Source organism: Ambystoma mexicanum, chromosome 1p (assembly GCF_040938575.1).
Source record: "Ambystoma mexicanum isolate Mex_15411 chromosome 1p, UKY_AmexF1_1, whole genome shotgun sequence".
Taxonomy (NCBI): Eukaryota; Metazoa; Chordata; class Amphibia; order Caudata; family Ambystomatidae; genus Ambystoma; species Ambystoma mexicanum.
This window is the reverse complement of record NC_090921.1, coordinates 699,913,907-699,932,898: the sequence shown is the minus strand read 5'-3', so window position 1 is coordinate 699,932,898 and position 18,992 is coordinate 699,913,907. Positions and strand designations below refer to the sequence as shown.

General features: G+C 45.4%; 1 protein-coding gene across 3 annotated transcripts in view; it reads left to right on the top strand.

Moving 5' to 3' along the window:
- The window catches only part of MSTO1 (misato mitochondrial distribution and morphology regulator 1), a 1,020,943-nt gene that overhangs the window by 448,385 nt on the left and 553,566 nt on the right, over window positions 1-18,992 (top strand). For all 3 annotated transcript variants that reach the window (XM_069649984.1, XM_069649995.1, XM_069649989.1), the window contains exon 6: window positions 8,454-8,498. In XM_069649984.1, coding sequence (XP_069506085.1) covers window positions 8,454-8,498 — 45 coding nt within the window. The remainder of the gene's footprint in view (window positions 1-8,453; window positions 8,499-18,992) is intronic.

Sequence of the window (18,992 nt, the reverse complement as noted above, 5' to 3'; positions counted from 1 at the left end):
ACAGCCACCCACCCCTTTCTGTAAACTGTAGAGAGAGTTTGCAGTGGATGAGAGTGAAATCCTGATTAAAGGTGAGGTTACAGAGGCAGAAGGCGAATCGACCACTGGAACAGAAGATCTGAAGAAGACAACTAGAGACGAATGCTGCCTGTTACAGTAACCGCCAAGAGACCACTGCTGTCCTGACCCAGTTTTTTAATCGAGGAGCCCCGAAGCGGACTCCTCCTTCCCTTTGGCTGGTGGGACCAACTAGCCCTAAAACGACCTGCAGATTGAGCCATCCTCCAACGTGCTGTGACCTTCCCCGGCTGTAAACCGCCAATACCAGGAGACCGCAAACTCAATTGCAGTGTATTGTTTTCCCATGAATGAATCATCACAGGACTTTGGTGCGCTGCAGTTGGACCTCCAGAGACCAGCTCCCCTCCCAAAGTCCCATCACCAGAGTGCAGGACGGCAGAATCAAGACGGATTGACTGGGTGGGAAAAACGCTCATTCTTGGAGCCTGTAAAAAGGTGCCAAAACTGCAGACCGATGTGGGAGTATGAATTCCTTGCTGAGAATACTTTCTCTCGACTGCTGCTGTGACATTCCTTCTCCCTTCTTTCGTCACCACGGCCAAGGAACAGGAAACTGGGTCCGCTGCTGCTGCACCTTCATCACTCCTTGGATATTATGGGACTCTGGGTCGCACTTACCTCAAGTCATTTTGTTGCTACTGGAGTGCTGATTCTGGTGTTTGGGTGTTCACCCATACCGTTCGCGCAGGCCTAATGTTTGTACGCCCACAGGGAGCCCTTTCCAAGGTCCCTGCTAACTTCCTGATCAACAAAAGCATTCTACTTCCTTATAATCAAAGTACTTTACCTTGTCTGCTGCTGTGTCTTACTGCATTCCCTCCAAACTGACTCTGAAGAACTCACAACTACTTGGGTATGGACTCTGTGGCCATTAAATAGTATTATAAGCCTATAAAAGTATTGAATTGCTGGTGCCTACAACAGAACCTTTTTTGAGTCACCTGAAGTATTGCTGGTGTTTTCTATTGTGTTAATTATTTTAAATAGTACTTCTAGGTCAAGAACGGAGGCAAGCATTACGCTTAACTTTCTTTAATTCCGCTCATCAGCAGCTTTTCAAAAGCTTCTTTTCTGACCCACATCCTGTCTGGGTTCATTCCGCTTTCCTTCTTTTGCTAATCCCTCAGCTGTTAAGTTATGGAATGGGGGGGGGGCTCTGTGCCTTGTGACCATTTATTGTGTGCTTAATTGTAATTTAGATGTATTTTACAGTGCGTGGTGCGCACAAGCTATGTGAGTTTCTTTTATAGAGCCGTACCGCGTGCGCAGCGCAAAATACCTTTGAACTTCAATATTTATTATTATATCATGTATTCTCATTACATTGTAGTAGGCATACTTGTATTTGCCACACGCAGAGCGAACCGGAGCCCTGAGCAAACATGCTCTATTAAGGCTCCAGTGCGCGTATGAGGAAGCAAGTCGAAGCCTTGGCATAAGCATTCCAACAAAACATGGGACCGTGATCGTTTTCGTAATGATTGAGACTTGTTTTGCAGCAATGATGCGGTCGCTGTCATTTCCGGCAGGCAAAGCCGAACGAACAAGCAAGTTTCTACCATTTATAGAGTTCAAGCTCAATTTCAGATATTCTGGGAGCACATCCAATTGCAGAGCATACAGCTTGCTACTCATATTTATTACTGATCTAGTATTACTGGAGAAGCAGAGTACCTTCTGCTGCAGCTTGCCCTGTTCAAGCTCAAGGTTCGCACATTAATATTTTGAAGTACACAGTACCTATCACTCCCTATACTTTCCTCTAAGACTGTTGCAGCTTGCAGAGTTCAAGCCCAAGATTGGTATCTAACAGTGTACCCCATATCATCGATGGCCTCTAGGAGCGCTTCCCCAGAATGGAGTGAGGAGGAGTGGACGTAGGATATCCCTAATGCGGAAAGCGACTTGTCACTATGCTTCAAGAAGGTACTAGGGGACTCAATTGTAATGGCTGTTTCCCAAGGGGTGAAGCCCATTCAGGACCACCTGGAGCCTCTAGACTCCATTTTAGCCACAAAGGGTACAGGAGGAAAGGGAGTGCATAGGAAAAGGAGCGCGGACAGCCCTGGAGACGGTACATCTCCAGGACACCCCTAGTCTGGGGTTGAACATGTGGGGTGTAAAAAGGCTCAGAAGAGACCAGACTCTCTACCCCTCAACCCCCACCTCCGCCGAGCCACAAGGAAGGGAATACCAAAGGGGCCTGTGAGATGGTTTAAATTGAACAAGGCTTTCTTACAGAAGTCTACGGTGCCACACCTCCTACCTCTACCCCAGGAGTTGTTGTTATAGGGGACGACGGTGGCGGCAACTCACCTGATGGGGAGGTCAATGAGGATGTGCACCCCAGTGGTCAAGTACCACAAAAGTTGGGGAGGAAGAGGAGAACATAGTCAATTTGTTCGGCCCTGATGCCATCAGGCACCCAAAGTCAAGCGAGTGGTTGCCTTCACCCAAAGTGGCAGCGCATCAGAAAGCCGCTGGATGGGACATACGGTTCTGTATGAGAGAAGAGTGCCCAAGGCCTGACCTACCAGCAACGTTACAGATACCCCAGAGCTGGATCCCAAGATGGTGATTTTTGTCACGAAACATCCATAGACATAAACAAGGGTGTGGATAGAGCCTGGAAAGGATGTCAGATAAAGTCCTAGATATGGCTGTCGCATTAGCAAAAATGATGGACCTGGCTGAAAGAGCCAAGGGTACGGGAGAACCCATAGATGCGCAAACTCTCTCCAATTGGGCGCAGCGTGCCTTCTCGGGTAACACTAACTGTGCACACTCTTCGGAGAGGAGGAGAAGTCTTCTTTTAAAAGTGGACTCTAAGCTTAGTGACCTAGCCACTTATGAAGCAGGCGAGGGCGCACAAGGGATGCTTTTTGGGAAAGCCTTCTCAAAAGAAAAGTCTTAATTTGTCGGTACCTATGCCTTGGATAAAGCCCAATATTCAATTAGGAAGATCTTTCCAGGATGAGTTTTTGCAGGGACCGCTCGACACAGAGGCTGATCGACCACTCGTTTCGGCATGCATAGAAGCCCTCAAGGTCCCCAAGCGCAGTATTGGGAAAGTAGGCAACACAACGTCTTTTTCCTTACAAGAAACGATCACATCAGAGGTTGCAGAGGGAGAGGTGCATATAGACTACAGAGTATCTCAGGCTGTAAATGCGCAACACATGCATCTTCCTCTGGCAAGAGCAAATGGCAAGAGTTGTCCAGCGACTCCTGGGTTCTGCAGGAAGCAATCAGTTTGTGGCTAGACTTTACTGAGATGCCCAAGCAGGAAATGGTCCCCTTCCGATCCACATGTTTCAAGAAGAAATTTTTCTGCTGCAAAAATAATTACGCAGCCGTTACATTACAGGGCACTGCAGAGATTGAAGATAAGGTATCTTCGAGGAGGTGCCGGTTATCACCAGACGGTCCCGTTGGACAAGGAAGCAAAGTCAGAGCTAATTTGGTGGTTGAAAAACATGGAAGCATGGAATGGCCAGGCTTTCTTCGGCGATGTTCCAGAGCTAGTGATGGAATCAGATGCCAGCAGGGTCGGTTGGGGCGCCAGATGGAGAGAAATGGAAACCAGAAGAAAACATAAGAGCTCAAATTGCACATAAATTGTCTAGAATTGCTGGCGGGCTCCTTCACAGTACGGACGTTTGACAGGGACACTTTTGCATTCTGCTCAGGATGGACAACATCTCGGCAGTCCGGTACATAAACAAGCTAGGAGGTACAAAATCCAAGATGTTGGCCATCTTGGCAAAGTACTTTTGGCACCACTGTCTGGAGAGGCAGAGTACCTGCCAGGAGAATGGAACGTGGTAGCAGCCTGAAGCTTACGTTACCTGGTAGATTCCAGCGAATGGCAGTTGCATCCACCAGTCTTTACAAAGCTGCAGGAGAAGCGGGGTCTGTTCAACATCGATCTGTTCGTGCAGGGTTCCAGGTTTTTCAGTTTGAGACCGGATCCATATGCTCTGGGAGCAGACGCTTTTCTCCACAGTTGGTCGGGTGCAGTTCAGTACACTTTTCCCTGATTCATCATGCTGACCAGTCTCTTAGCGAAAGTTTGGTGGGAAGAGGCAGAAGTGGTGCTAGTAGTACCGTTATGGAAGTCCCAGCCATGGTTTTCAGTAGCAATGGAACTTACCTGAAATTTTCCAAGGAGGATTCTGCGCAGACTGGATCTGCTTCGCAACCCATCCGGCTAGACTAACCCATTAGTAGTGTAAGGAACTCATGGTGGCAACAGTAAAGACAAACACAAGTGATCACAGTTCAAGGGTGTTTTGTTTGCAGGGTGGAAAAATGACTAAACTAAACCTAAATCTAAGATGGAAGCAAGCGTCAATGAAAATAAGGAGGTCCTAGTGGCATTGTGTCAAATAAAAAGGGCCTATACTAAGAAACCCTTTGCCAACCCTTACAACTAATACAAAAAGGGTGTGGGATAGTTTTTCAAGAAAAGGAAGAAGTCTTCACAAATAATATGTCCGGATGCGGTAGCTTGCTTCTCCTATTCCCATGTTTTGTGCACGGGGTAAGGTGGGATCTTGGAGCACAGCACACTCGAGCTTCCCCGGCATGAATCTACAGTTCTGTTCCAGTTTATCAGGAGCCTCGATGGCCAAGTCTTGTTTCTCTTGAAAGTCTCTTGCCTTCGAGGGCCTGACGTATTCAAACAACAAAAACAAAAGTTCCTTCAACAAAATGAATGTTAGTTTCCTGGTTTTACTCGAGGTGAGGGTTCTTCATCCCCTAGGTCCCTCTCTTCCGGGCTGACCCCTGTTTCTATTGATATCAGGGCCTCTCCTGGTTCCAAGGGCCTGATAGGTTTCAGAATAACAAAACAACTAATAAACACAAAGTTCTGATCTACGTATTTCTTAGCTGATGGATTCAACCCTTTGGTCCCCCTTCTCCGGACGCAGACCCTTTTTTGCTTTCAGCCTCCCTCTCCCGGATTCACTATGGCTTTTCCCAGGTGATGGATTCACCCCTGGATCTCCCTCATTCGGGCTCAGATCCCTCTTGACTGTTGGACTCTCTCATTCAGGTTCAATATGGCTTTAAACAATCTTCCTTTATCATTCTGGTATAATCTTTTCAGCAGTTCACTGTGAACCGCCCTTCCTCGGGTTCACTTGTTCAGGGAGATACTGGCTCACCCCTGGGTTCCCCTCTTCCGGGCGCAGACCCCTTCTCAAATCTCAATGTCTTTTTAAACAGTTCCAGTGAACATCCCTCTTCCGGGTACACTCTTGCCAACTTCACTTTCACAAATGTGTGCGGGATTCACTTCCCTTGCTTTCTCACAGTTCTTGGATCAAAGGCTTTCGACTGTATGGGGACTTTGCTTGACCTCCTGTATGACCACTTTGATCTACCTTGGCTGCACTCCTACGACCTTCTGATTTTTGTAGTTTCACTCAGACCGGGATTGACCAGAGTCTCTAGAGTTAGCACCCACATGGTGCCGGTGCGCTCCGCAGCCGCTCCATAACACTTTTACAGTTCTCTGAACTTGGTTCAACTTGCCATTTTGTGTCTTTCATTCACCACAGCCCGGCTCTTATCGGCTCTCCCCTCGCCTCACCGGCTGTGATAAACCGCTTGGCTTTCCTCGTAACTGGAGTCAAGGCCGGTACCACACTAGCAGGAGTTTCCCTCGCTCCAGCTTATCAGCGTCAACACGCTCCATGTACCTTTGACATCTGTTGCAGCACACTTGGGCTATTGTCCTTGTTCTTACGATTCGCTCTGCGGAGATTTCACGGGTCTTCATTGGAAAGGGCAAGGTTGTGTCTCTCGATATTCACTGCCTTTCTCCTTCTCTTGCACTGCTGGACCTGAATAGCTGTCTCGTCGTGCGGTCTGCCTTGTTTGTACTGTGCTCTCCTGCTCCACCTTTTATCCCTCTGGGAAAAAGGAGGGGCCGTTAAGTGTGTGTGACTTAAGTCAATTGCCTGACTTTGCCTGACGTTTTGGGTCGCGACATGTCAGGTGAACAGTTTTATTACAAGTCTGTTGTCTTTAATGAGTTAAAACCATGTTCGTGTTGGAAAGGGGAATTATAGTCTTTGTTCTAGCGGGTAGGTGATTTCACAAGTGTGTGTTTTGGAGGATAAGTAATTGTTTGTCACTTTCGACTGGGATTTTGGAAAGCGACAATCCGAAGGGATGGATTGGTAGGGTTTGCGGGGATCATGAAATAAACAAGGGGGATTGTGGGAACTGTAGTATTTTACCTGAGCAGGTTGGTAGTACGGGAAATAATCAAAGGGACGGGAAGAAGAATGATTGTGAGTATTCCGATAGTGAACAGGAAAACAAGGATTCTGAGAAAGATGGTTTCTGACTGCCACGCGGATGGTGGATTCTCGAAAATGAAGTGGATGGAAGGGAGGTCGAGTTGATACAGCCCGTTTCAACTGCTGCATTCCCCCGAGCACAACCCTGGGCTCCCACCAGGTGATCCTACCTTGCTCGTCCACCCCCAGAGTTGGGATCTGAGAGCGCCAGCCCTCCCCTGGCGACCTGAATAAGGGCTTCCTTAGGTTTACCTGGGAGAATACCCTGAGGTTTGTCAAAGTAGACACGGGGAGCCTACTGTTGATAGCGTGTAGGGTTTCAGGCAGAGATGGGAATTGGCAGGAATTTCGCTGCTCAGTTCATCAGAGACTCAGGGCCCTGACTACGATTAGGAGCTACAGCGCCGCATGGGGCAAATGGGAAAGCTGGTGCAGCCAACAAGGTTTTCATTCAGTTTCTGCACCTTTAGTGCAGGTTCTCCATTTCCTAGAAGGCTTATCTCAAGATGGGCACGCGTTCAGGACCCTCAGGGTCTACAGGTCAGCCATATTAGCCGGTCATGAGAAGGTTGACGGATCACCAATAGGGGAGCACCCAGCTATGGTGCGTCTCTTGTGAGGTGCAAAATTGCAGTTACCACTGGCACCCAGGTATGCAGTGCTCTGGAATGTGAAAGACGTATTTACATTTTTTCTCGGCTGACCAGAAAACAGTCAATTGCTGCTCTCTAGGTTGTCAGGGAAGTTGGCTATATGGCTATGTTTAGTAGACTGTAGAAGAGTGTCAGATGTAAAAGCATTAGAACTGGACTGGAAAATCTTCTTTCCGGATGGAGTAGCATTTAGTATAGACAAACGCACAAAGACTGCTGCAAAAGTAATGGCTTATCCTTATATTCTAGATAACCCTAAACTCTGCGTAGCGCAATGCATCGAAGACTATGAGAGGGCTGTAGCTGCTGTCAGGCCAGCAGGGGTAAACCAGTTTCTAATAGCGTGTAGGAAGCCTTATCATGCAGTGGCTTCAGTGACAATTGCTAGGTGGGTCAGAGAAATTATCCAATCAGCAGGCATTGATTTAAGAGTGTTTAGTGCGCATTCAGCTAGAGACGCGATGGCATCTAGAGCGTTTACTGCAAGTGTGTCCAAGAAATTTTGAAGTCTGCTGACTGGTCTTTGAATACCTCTTTTAAAAGGTTTTATTTTAAGCCTGTGGCAAATATTGCTGCAACAGTTATAAGTAGCTTTGAACAAGTATAATGCTTGCCTCATATCCGTATTGGCTGTCTTTTCACAAGAGTGGGGCGTTTGTTGTCAAAAGAAAGAGGAAGGGACCAAGACAGGATGTGGGTCATAGCAGAAGCCGAGCCAGGATTGGTGGACATAAAGCAAGAGTAAACGATGGACCTATAGGGAATTGTAGTCCCTTGAGTGTTTTTAGTTTAATTTTGGAAAAAAATAAAAAATCTGAAAAGTTTGCTTTGAAAAGCAGCTGATGAGCAGAATTAAAAAAGTTAAGCATAATGCTCGTCTCTGTGTCTTTCATAGAATCATGACGACCCTGACCTGTAAGCTTGGCCAATCTTCATTACTTAGCTGAATATAACATTGGCTTGTGAATATAAAATAAATGTCGTTTTTACTGTAACTACAAGTGTGTGAGTTTCTTTGGGCCTATGTATTTACTAAGTTCATTGTACTTATCTAAATCTCAAACCCTCTTCATAAGATAGTCTGGCTGCTCTGCCATTCTAACAAACCTTTGGGTAGTACACACTTCTACTAAGAGTTGGGGCCTTTACACCAAGGGATAGTTTTAGAGTCTCTCCTGAGGGTAGACTTTAGGAAAACTACCCCAGCATGGGCTTATTGGGAAATAGTAGTCAGAAGAATCGCAAAACGTTCATGGATCTCTGACCTGGGCAACATGGGATGTATTACCTAACAGAAGGTTATTAACATTATGTCCCAAATGGGCACTGATGGGGACGAGTGATGTATTGATGCTTGTGGCAGTGGGCTCTGGGGTACTGAAAATATTATTTTTGTTCTCCACAGCCCGCAGAGTACCTTGGGAGCCTTCCTCAAAAAACAAGGAACCGGGTAAGTTTCCGCTTATGTGAATCGCTCCCCTTTCTTGATTACCCTGGCGCCTCTCCTGGCTTAGCAAGTGTCATGTCCATGCGGGCTCTAATTAATACTTCACCTAAAATTGGAGCTTTATCCTTTTCTGCAGAATACTACTTCCACTCTATGAACAGGTTCTCTGGAGTGTTGCCCGATCAGCACCGCTCTGAGCTTGTTCACTTCCTTTTTTCGTCCAAGGTGAATACACATGCTTCTGTTTGTGTTCTCTCTTTTGTACAATGTAGAAAGTGCTCTTCTTCACACTGTGCCATAATGCTGACATGCAGCTGTAAAATTCACTTTTTCTGCCGAGCTGAGTACACAGGCTTTTGTTTGGCTACGAGGTTTCTGTTTGTGTTCTTTCTATTGTTCAATTTACACAGTGCTGTTCAGAATGTTCCCTAATGCTGATGTGTAGCTGCACAATGTGACTGGAGGAACCGCCTAGTCCAGTAAATGGCCCTTATCCATTCCACACTGCACCATCAACATGTTCAACACAGGGCCGGTAATGCAGGTGCAGTATTGCAGTTAGACAACTGGTGCAGCCCCAGGGGGCTGCTGGGGGCTTTGTAATTGTTAGAATGGATTTCTACACTCTGACCAGGGGGACAAAGTTTTGGAGGTCACCCTAGTTATAGTGAAAAGGGAGAAACGTCTGGGGGTTTAGTCAAACCAATCAAGGTATTTATTTTATTTATTTATTGCATTTGTATAAGTGCACAAAGCCCATGGGCATCTAGGTGCTGATTCTTACATAAAAAGTAGGTGAGACAGTTAAAGGCGAGGTTACAGTGTAAGTACAGTGTCCTACATAGACAGTTATCATTCGGGGGGAGGGAGAAAGATAAGGTGAGTTTTGTGTTTTATCCGGAATAGATGGAAGGAGGCATGGAGCAAGCGTGGAGAGTGCCCAAGGCTAAATCTCAGGGGAGGTAAATGGGGTTCGGGGACCACAGTGAGTGCACACAGTGATGCAATCAAGAATTATACTTGGACACATTCCAAGATGGCCGCTGCATGTTGAAGACATGCGTGCGAACACTCTGTCAACAATAAAGTTTTGTCTTGCTGAGTACTGAGATGCAGACGGTCGCACACGCTGCACGAACCTCTGATGCTGTCAGGCAGTCTGTCTGGTCGGGACCCACTTTGATGACGCTGGATTTGGGTCAGATTCAGCGTGAGGCGTGGTGTCCACGCGGAGGATCTGCGGTGAAGGCTTCAGGCTAGGACTATTAAACATTGGATGTCATCCCCCCAACCCCCCTCGAGTACCTTGGGTGTGACTGGGGCGTTTATGCCTAAATAGCAGGTCCGGAGGGGCCCAGCGGCGAAGATGCAGAGCGTACTACCCGGGTGCCACGCAGGCAAGGTGGTGTGCCCGGGTCTTCGGCTGTTTAGCGTTGAGTCCCTCAAGGCCTGAAGTGTCGGTTGGTGGGGAGAGGCGCAATTACAAGAGCTAATTCTGTAGTGGCTACCCTGATACGGAGAAAGCAAAGCAAAGGGGGTTGCATAGTGGGTCATAGGGAGATACTGTGCTCATGGAGGATCCTGTGTTGCAATGGGGAACCCCGTCCAGAAAAAGTAGAGAATAATCTGAAGCTGTGATATTGCGAGGGAGACCAGCAACAAGTGTCCCTACTTGCAGCTGATAAGCAAAGGGGTATCACATGGAAGCACAGGGGGAGCCTGAGGTTGTTGCGGTCTTGCATCTCCTCTTTAGTAGCTCCCTATCTTCTCTCAGTGCAGCACGTTCGTTTGAGCATACATTTCGATGTCAGAACCCGACCTCTGTCCTCCACAAATAAGAGGTGCATCTGATAGTAGTTGGATCCAGAAACCAGCAAATGATCGAGGACTTCATGCGCATGCCAAGAGGCAAGAAGAAACAAACCCCGGTCGGGCAGACGCAGCCTCAGCAAAAACTGTCCAATCCATTGGAAAACTTTTGGGAGAGGGACTTGGATAAACCTGTCTCCACTGCTTTACCTGAGTTGCTGCGCCCTCCAAAAGTGCAGAGCGAAGATCCTGAAATGGCAGCTTCTAAAAAAGATTTAGCCAAAAGCTTCCAAGACTTTCAGGAAAAAATGTAGTCTTCTTTTCAGTTACAATTTATTGAGTTCACTTCTGAAATTAGGAATTCTCTTGCAGCCTTTGGTGAAGACATTTCGTCTCTGGGGGAGCGTGTTGCTACCAATGAGCATGCAATCCAGGAACTTGCTGAGGATCGTAAACAAAATGAGGTTGCTTTAGAAGAATTGTCGAGGATTACATATAATCTTGAAATACAATGTGAAGATCTAGAGAATAGGTCACAGCGTTTAAACATCTGAATCAGAAACCTCACTGAATTAGTGGTAGACCCGAACGGGGTGATTTATACCAACATTCTGTTGGATCGGGTCCACAGGACGGGACCAAAGCTTGCTCTCGGGATGTATTGGCAGCTTGTGCTCTGTACCCCCAACAGGAGCACATTTTAAGAGAAGCCAGAACAGCGGCACTGATAACGTTCAATGGGGTAGAAATCCAACTTTATCGGGATTTTTCACTGATAACTCTTCAAAAATGCAGAGACATGCAAGTGGTGGTGAAGACTCTTCAGACACACGGAATCCGGTATAGGTGGCCTTTTCCATTTGGATTGCTTTTCTCCCTGGAGGGCAAGCAACACAGAATATCCTCTAGAGAATCGGGGATTGCATTGCTTCAAATAGAAGAGGAGGCAGCTACGGGATTCACGGTTGGGGCAGAAGCTACATCGGAGCATAGCGCCAAACAGACTACAGAGACCAGACCATGGGAGTGGTCCCCACAGGATCAATGAAGAAGAAAATGCAAGGAAACGTAAAAGGAAGATTGGTGTGCCCGTCTTGGAGGTCCAAAATCACAACCTTCCACATAACGGTGTCTTAAGGAAATGGTTATGGACACAGTTGAGATATGGAGATGGCAAACCTAAGTACAGTAAGTATGGAGCGTGAAATTGTGGAATTCATCTGTTCAGGTAACAGATGGGGGTGTTAGGATACCCCACACTTGGCGAGAATAGTAGGTGGCTCACAGCCAGTGGTTTGTACCCCGGGATACAGTAGGTACTGTGATTCACTCCAGGGGACATGTAGGGAGGGGGGATACTGAAGGGCGGGGAAGGGAAATTTAGTTGGGAGGACGAGGAAAGGGGCAACCGCTGTGCATCGGTAATTGTAAAGTATTTTGGAGGAAGGATGTGTATATTTAGCAGCCCCATGGATGTAGGATTGGGTGTTACTTAATTCAAGCTTTTATCATTGAATATTAGGGGGCTCAATACTCCAGTCAAGCGCAGGAAACTAGAAGGTCTCTTGAGGCATCACCAACTGGATTTGGTGGCACTTCAAGAGACCCATATTCAGAGAGTAGATGGACATAAACTCCGTCTCCATCAGTACTCCGTCATTTTACAGGCAATCGCGGAAGAGAAGGTTGCTGAGGTACTCATAGCTATTAGGACCGGAACTCAAATCAATGTTTTACACATTAAAACTCATAAAGAGGGCATATATATCTTTGTGATCTTGGAACTTTGCTCTACTAAACAGATGGTGGCGGCAATATACCCCTAACACAGGCCATGAAAGTTTCTCAAAATATACTTTGGGGCATTTAGAATCCTTTATGGAGGGGGGAAATATTGCTTTTGGGTGACTTCAACATAGCACAGGACCCTGCTTGAGATTGAAGCAGAACACGCTATGTTCAAGCTTCTCCTTCCGCTACCTTAAAACAAAGGTTCAAACAACTTTGTTTAGTTGATATTTGGGTAGCACTCAGGGGAACTGACAAGGGGTATACTTTTTACTCAAATTTACATCGCTCCTTTTCGCGCATAGGTTATGCCTGGGCTTCTGTTTCATTGCTGGGTAACATTACTCAAATGATGATAAATGTGATAACAATAACTGATCACGCATCAATAGTGATCGATTTTAAAGGTCGCCAAGGAAAATCAGACACTCTGGGCATGGAGATTCCTGTCGGAACTGTTACAAGATCAAGTGATTAGGGATAGATTTGCAACACAAATTGGGTATTTTTTTTATCTAAACCCAATTGGGGAGCCTACCTTAAATGTAATATGGGATGGCTTTAAGGCAACTCTGCGGGACGCCTTGATCGCCGAAGAGGCTATTAGATGTGAACAGAAATTGGCACTTAAAACGGTAGTAGAGGAGGAGCTTAGAGGGGTGATGAAAAATATGTAAACCAATACTGGCATGATTATACAAAAGGCGTATAGGGCTGCAGCGGGTAGGCTTAATCTGTATCAAACAAAGAAAGCAGAAAAATCCCTGATCTTCCTGAAACAAAAAATATTATATTAAAGCTAACAAACCAGATTGATTGATGGCTAGTCAGCTCCGCCAGAGGATAGCTTCCTGTATGATACAGAGGATTCAGCTTCCTTCTGGCGACATAATTACAGAAACCTCTCAAATTCTCACACAGTTCCTTTCATTTTATTCAGATTTGTACCGGTCGCAAGTCCTGGATTCGCATTCACAGCAGGGATATTTGTAGATGGTCACTCATCCTCGAGTGACGTCTGGGGCGGCCGAGCAATGTGAACTTGATATTACTCAAGAGGAGGTTCTCCGGGTTATCCGTGATCTTCACTAAATAAATCACCAGGCCCGATGGATATCTGGTATTGTTTTATAAAACGCACCGGAATGTATTCGCTCCAAAATTGAATATGCTATATAACGCATTTGCATCTTCGGGCACCATTTACCCCTCAATGGAAGAAGCGAAAATAGTGTTATTCCCCAAACCAGGTAAAGACCAGAGTAGCTTATCTCCCATTGCCCTGATGCATCTTGATGCGAAGGCCTACACTATGGTCTTAGCCAATAGGTTGGTGGAAGTGTTCCCTTCACTAGTAAATACTGATCAGACTGGCTTTATTACGCAGTGGCAGACTCATGATATTAGAAGAACGTGCCATATATTAGAAAAAATAGAAAAGAAAAAGATCCCGGCAGTTCTCGTATCTATAGATGCCGAAAAAGCCTTTAATCATGTTGAATGGCCATTTCTCTTTTTCACCATGGCAAAGATGGGGTTCGGTCCTTAGTTTATTGATGATAAAATTAAGGCGGACTACAAATAACCATCAGCGAGATTATTAATAAATCCGACAGACTGATATTCAGGGGATTGATTTTGGGGGAGTTCCACTTAAAATCATGGCATACGCTGACGATGTGGTTCTCCTGGCTTTAGAACCTTTAAAAACATTGCAAGCAGCGACAAGAGAATTTGCGACGTTTGGGAGGTTTACAGGATTAAAAGTAAATTAATCTAAATCAGAAATTTTAAATGTGTCCCTCACTCACAGGGATGGTACAGGTTCTACAGCTGCACACTCAATTTGGTTGGGCACAAGATGTGATCAAGTCTCTGGGTGACCATAATCTCCACAATAGATGGGTTATATGAAGCCAATTATCCCGCGATGTTAAAAGGTATTAAAACACAACTATCAAAATGGGATCCCTTAGCTATTTCTTGGGTGGGCAGAATTAATTTGGTAAAAAAGGTTACACTGCCTAAAGTTTTATGGGTTTCAAGCATTACCTGTGCGGGTTCCCGCTATATTTTATCAGAAATTTCCTAAGGCAATCTCTGCATTTATATGGAATAACAAAACTCCAAGATTGGCTTTATGCACCCTAATGGCTCCTAAAGATAAGGGGGGGTCTGGGTCTCCCTGATTTTTTTTAAATACTATCAAGCAGCTCAAATTAGGGTTCTAAATGATTGGTGTGCGGCGGGTACAGGGAAAAGATGCGTTCAAATGGAGTAAGTTCTGGGTGGCCCTCACCTGGGGGATAAACTGTGGGCTTACTAAACAGGATCGACCCACGAATATGCATGCTGGTACAATTGCGTATCTGGTCAAGGAAGTCTGGGATATTACAGTTAAAAAAAAATATCACTTTACAACATATCCTTCTCCTTTGACGCCTCTTTGATAATCCCCAATTCACTCCAGGTCTTGAACCCAATGCATTTATAGGAGGAAAACAGGCAGGTTGTATGAGAGAGGTATGTTTAAGGGATCGGAACGTATTTCTTTTATTTAATGTAAGCACAAGTTGGGTCTCCAGGAAACCGGTAGATTTCAATATTTCCAAGTGAACAGGAGGACTCTGCGCCTTCCTTGAACTTTGACATCTATGGACTCAGGCAATGGAGACAGGATAAGCAGGGAGACGGACACCCGGGCAGTTGCTTCAAAAGCCATCTTTAATGCATGTTCACAATACACCAGAAAGGACAGCACTGAGCTCCCAAACTCATTGTGCTTTTATAGGCATTTTTCAATGACCTCATGTTTTCATGCAAATTCAGGATACATTCCCTATTGGCTGTCTTAACTGACATATAAGCCCTCCTAGTCTCCAATTGGCTGGCTTGCTTGTCAATCACCAAGCCCACATGGCTTAATTTTGGCAAGCATTATTGGACTGACACATAGGCTAATATGCTTGCATGAGACTCAGCCGGAACTCATTATAAATCCTTAGATGTCTACCAAGGAGCAGCCCTTATCAGATCCTCGAGACCTGCAAAAGTCACTTGGCAGGCGATACCATGCTTACTTGTTGCCAAGTAAGCAGCTAATTGGTAGCTTTCATCATCCATCACTGTTTACATTTCCTGCCAAGAAATTCAAAATATACCCCACCAACATATATTTGTCTACAGTGAACTGCTGCCAAAGAATATTCCAGATCGAAATGAGTCCGCCCTTCTGACACCTGCTTTCAAGACACCATTTTGTATTTAGCATCCATCTTAAAATTCATCTGAAATTGCTTAGCCTAGAGACTCGCCCATGCTACCAAACAACAAAGCAATCTACTTTTGTACATAACTCTTTGTCTATCCAGTTCCCAGACTACAGTTTCGATATTCATGATGTGTGTATAATACCTGAGACACCCTCCACTGCGTGGGGCATTCCGACCCCAATATATATGTCAACTGTATGTACCTTTTTTGTCTTAAAAAAAGCACTATAATTCAGATTTTTGCGATAAAGGAACCATTGATCAGCCAGGCATGTTACCTGTATTCAGTTTGGGGGACGGGGGGTGTCTAGGACCTTCTCTACACAAGTAAGACATTGGATCCTTGCTCCACCATTGAGGAAAGCGGTAGTAAGAAAGCTCACGTTGTTTGAAAAATGTGACCTCTAGCCCTGGAAATAAAGCTTTTATTTATAACTTAAATAAATGAATGGTTGACATAACCTCTAAGCCACTGGGGTATCAACAACGCTGGCACCTGACATTGGGGGTGGGGGGAGGGGGTGGAGTGCCGAAGAAGAATGGGACCCATTGTGGACAGCATACTGAAACTTGCTATGTCGATTCAGATCAGAGAATTGTGGTACAAGTTAATAGTTCAATGGCACTATACACCTGTCCGTGTATGAAAAATGAAGCCCTCTATCGTGGACAAATGTTGGAGAGATTGTGAAAAGGCGAGTGATTGTAAACATATCCGGTGGGACTGCCCTGAGTTGGATCGGTATTGGGAAAGAGGTGAATAAATATATGGTCCAACCGTTTGGCTTGCAAGAACTCAAGTCTGTGAAATCCTGTCTTCTGGTGGTGATGGAGGACAAACACTGATATAGTCCCAAACATATATTGAAGGCTTTTGTCATATTGCAATTAGCGGCTCTTTTGATGATCGCCCAAAAATGGAAGTCAAACTAACCACCTCACGTTGGCAAATGGTTTTCTAAAGTGTGGAGCTTTGTGGCTCTAGGGTGGATAACGTACTCTATTAAAGGGGATCACTCCAACTTTATTAATGACTGGAATATGGTGTTGAACATTTTGCAGAAAGGCTATAATGTTTATTGTCCGCAGAACCTGCACATTCTGGGAATTGATTGAAAGCGTGGAAATTGTCTGAATTTATACTTTTGTTTATTTTACAGTTTGTGACTCACTGTATGCACAGTGGGAGGATGGCAAGGGAGGAAGGGTTGATAGTTGGGTTACCAGGGAGGTGTATAATTGTTATAATGTGAAATGGCAATAAAAGAATTTCAAAGCAAAAAAAAGAATTATACTTAGACAATAAGTTATACAAATATTATATTATAGGCTCCAAAACACACTAGGGAAATTACTTAGAACAGGAAATGTCACAAATACTAATAATATGAAACATATATACAATCACAGTTAGTCAGTGCCAAATAATCCATTCAGCCCCACAATGTCTAAAAGGGAAAGTATGTAATTAGTTAAAGCACCAATAGTCGACAGGAATTGCAACCCTAACGTATAAAGTCCAACCCTAAGTTGAATGGGGCCTTGTGCCCAAAGTTCACAACGTTTCCAAAGAGTTTTTGGAGTTGGGGGGGAAGAGATGGGAAGGTTCCTGAGCATGTGAAGATGGGTCCTAAAGGTTGTCCAAGGAATTTACTGGTGAGTAAAATGCTTATCTAGCTGTTGAAGTGTTTTCACAAACCTTTAAAAGGTGGAGAGGGGTGCACCATTCATTATCGTTACTACTCACCACCCATACTCTTATTTTTCCTCAGACTTGCCAGGTCAAAGGAGGGTCGCTGGTGGTAGGATTTCCTGCCATTGGTTCCGGTCGCAGATGTCCAGGAGCTGAGGGTGCAAAAGAAGTTGTGGTCGGGTTTAGGAGCTGTGTGCAACCCTTCCCACTGGAATAATGCAGCAGGCACCGACCAGATGCAGGAATGCTGGTTCCAGCAATGGTCACTGATGCACAGCGACAGCAGGTGTCGCAGTTTAAGAAAGCCTTCTATCTCAGGACCCGGTGATGCTGGGATGCCGAGATTTTGTAGGAAGGCTACTTTCAGGACAAGGTGAAGACTCCTGAAGTTCTACGTCGAAACACGGAACGGCAAGGCTTCTACCGCAGTAGCCCAAATTGGAGTTGGTCAGCCCACTGGATGGCCCACAGACACTTTCGAAGACTCCTACTTGCAAGGCCATGAGAAGACGTTGAGACTGGTTGTTACCACTGGTCCAGAGGGTCAAAGCACCAACAAGGGTCTTCTGAGATAAGTAGCTAGACACTGCTTCACCGGGACTGCAGCAAGATTAGGTCACCAGTCCTCTTCAGGATCTGTCCATAGATCGTCCATCTTCTGTACAGCTACACAGGATACTTGGCTCCTCTTCAGATCTCATGGAATGGCTGCGGGACTCCTCTTCTTATCCCAAAGTCGGGTAAGTGATCAGAATCTGCTTCCAATGGAAAGATCTGCCCCAAACATGGCCACTAGCAGTGGCCCAATCAGGGGCCACTGTGGGTCTGACTCATGCATGCACACCAGACATACTGGCACCAGACAATCCCAACCCACTTCCTGGGACCCAACGTACATGGCAGGCACTGGCCCGCGGAAAGCAAGGCATACCTCTGCAAGTGCATGACCATAAAAGGAAATTCTTGACCTGATAAGGCAGGAAAAAGGCCAAAGAACAAAATGGCCAAAGAACAAGCAGTAACCTTGTGGCACGGCTATGTTAGGACACTACCCACAGTAAGTAGCCAAACGCAGTAAACGCAAGAAGGCTAATTAATAATAGAGTAAAAATGGTAGAAATGTAACTGCTTCCACCAGCTTGTCTTTAGGCACATTTGAAAGTACCCAAAATATCCTTTGCGTGTAGGCTAGGGTTATAGAAATGTATCCCCATTGCACTGCATTGGAAGATGCATTGTACAATAGGAAAACGTAACCCAAAATAGATAATGTTTAAAAAGACAACCTGGAAACATAGTTTACCAGTACTGACAGTCTGAATGACTAATCAGTTTCCCCATAACAAGTGAACAAAAGGCCAGTGAATTGAGGCTGAAGGCATCAGTTCACTGGAAAAAGGACAATGTGTAAAAAGAAAAAAGTTTGGCGGTCCATAGAATATGGAAGGAAAGTTGCTAAAAGAGAAAACTTTCATAACCGTAATCAATGGGGTTAACCTTGCTCTTTCCAGCATCACTGATACCTGCTGTGTCAGAGTGCTATGTTGGAGTTCTTCATTAGAAATCGCCTTCCTTGTAAACCTGTTTTTTGTGTTGCCCCAGTCAGAAAAATATTCATTAGTGCCTCATTTGGAAGGGGGGTCGGGTGGGTGTCTGGCACACCAAAAACCTTGATTACGGTCCCTTGGTTATTGCTCACACTATGAATGCCTAAAAACGTGCAATTGAGATGTTTTCCTGTATTGTTGGTAATTTGTGTGGTAGCGCACAGGTTTTGCCTTCACAATATGAGACAGTGTTGAAACATAGTAAACGGCTTCAGGGTTGCACCTGGTTGTAGTGGGCACAGTACAGCCCTCCTGCTTACTTATTGTCATTGCTGTACATTGTCATTGTTCTGATGTATCATTTTATTACACAGAGCTGCATTATGGT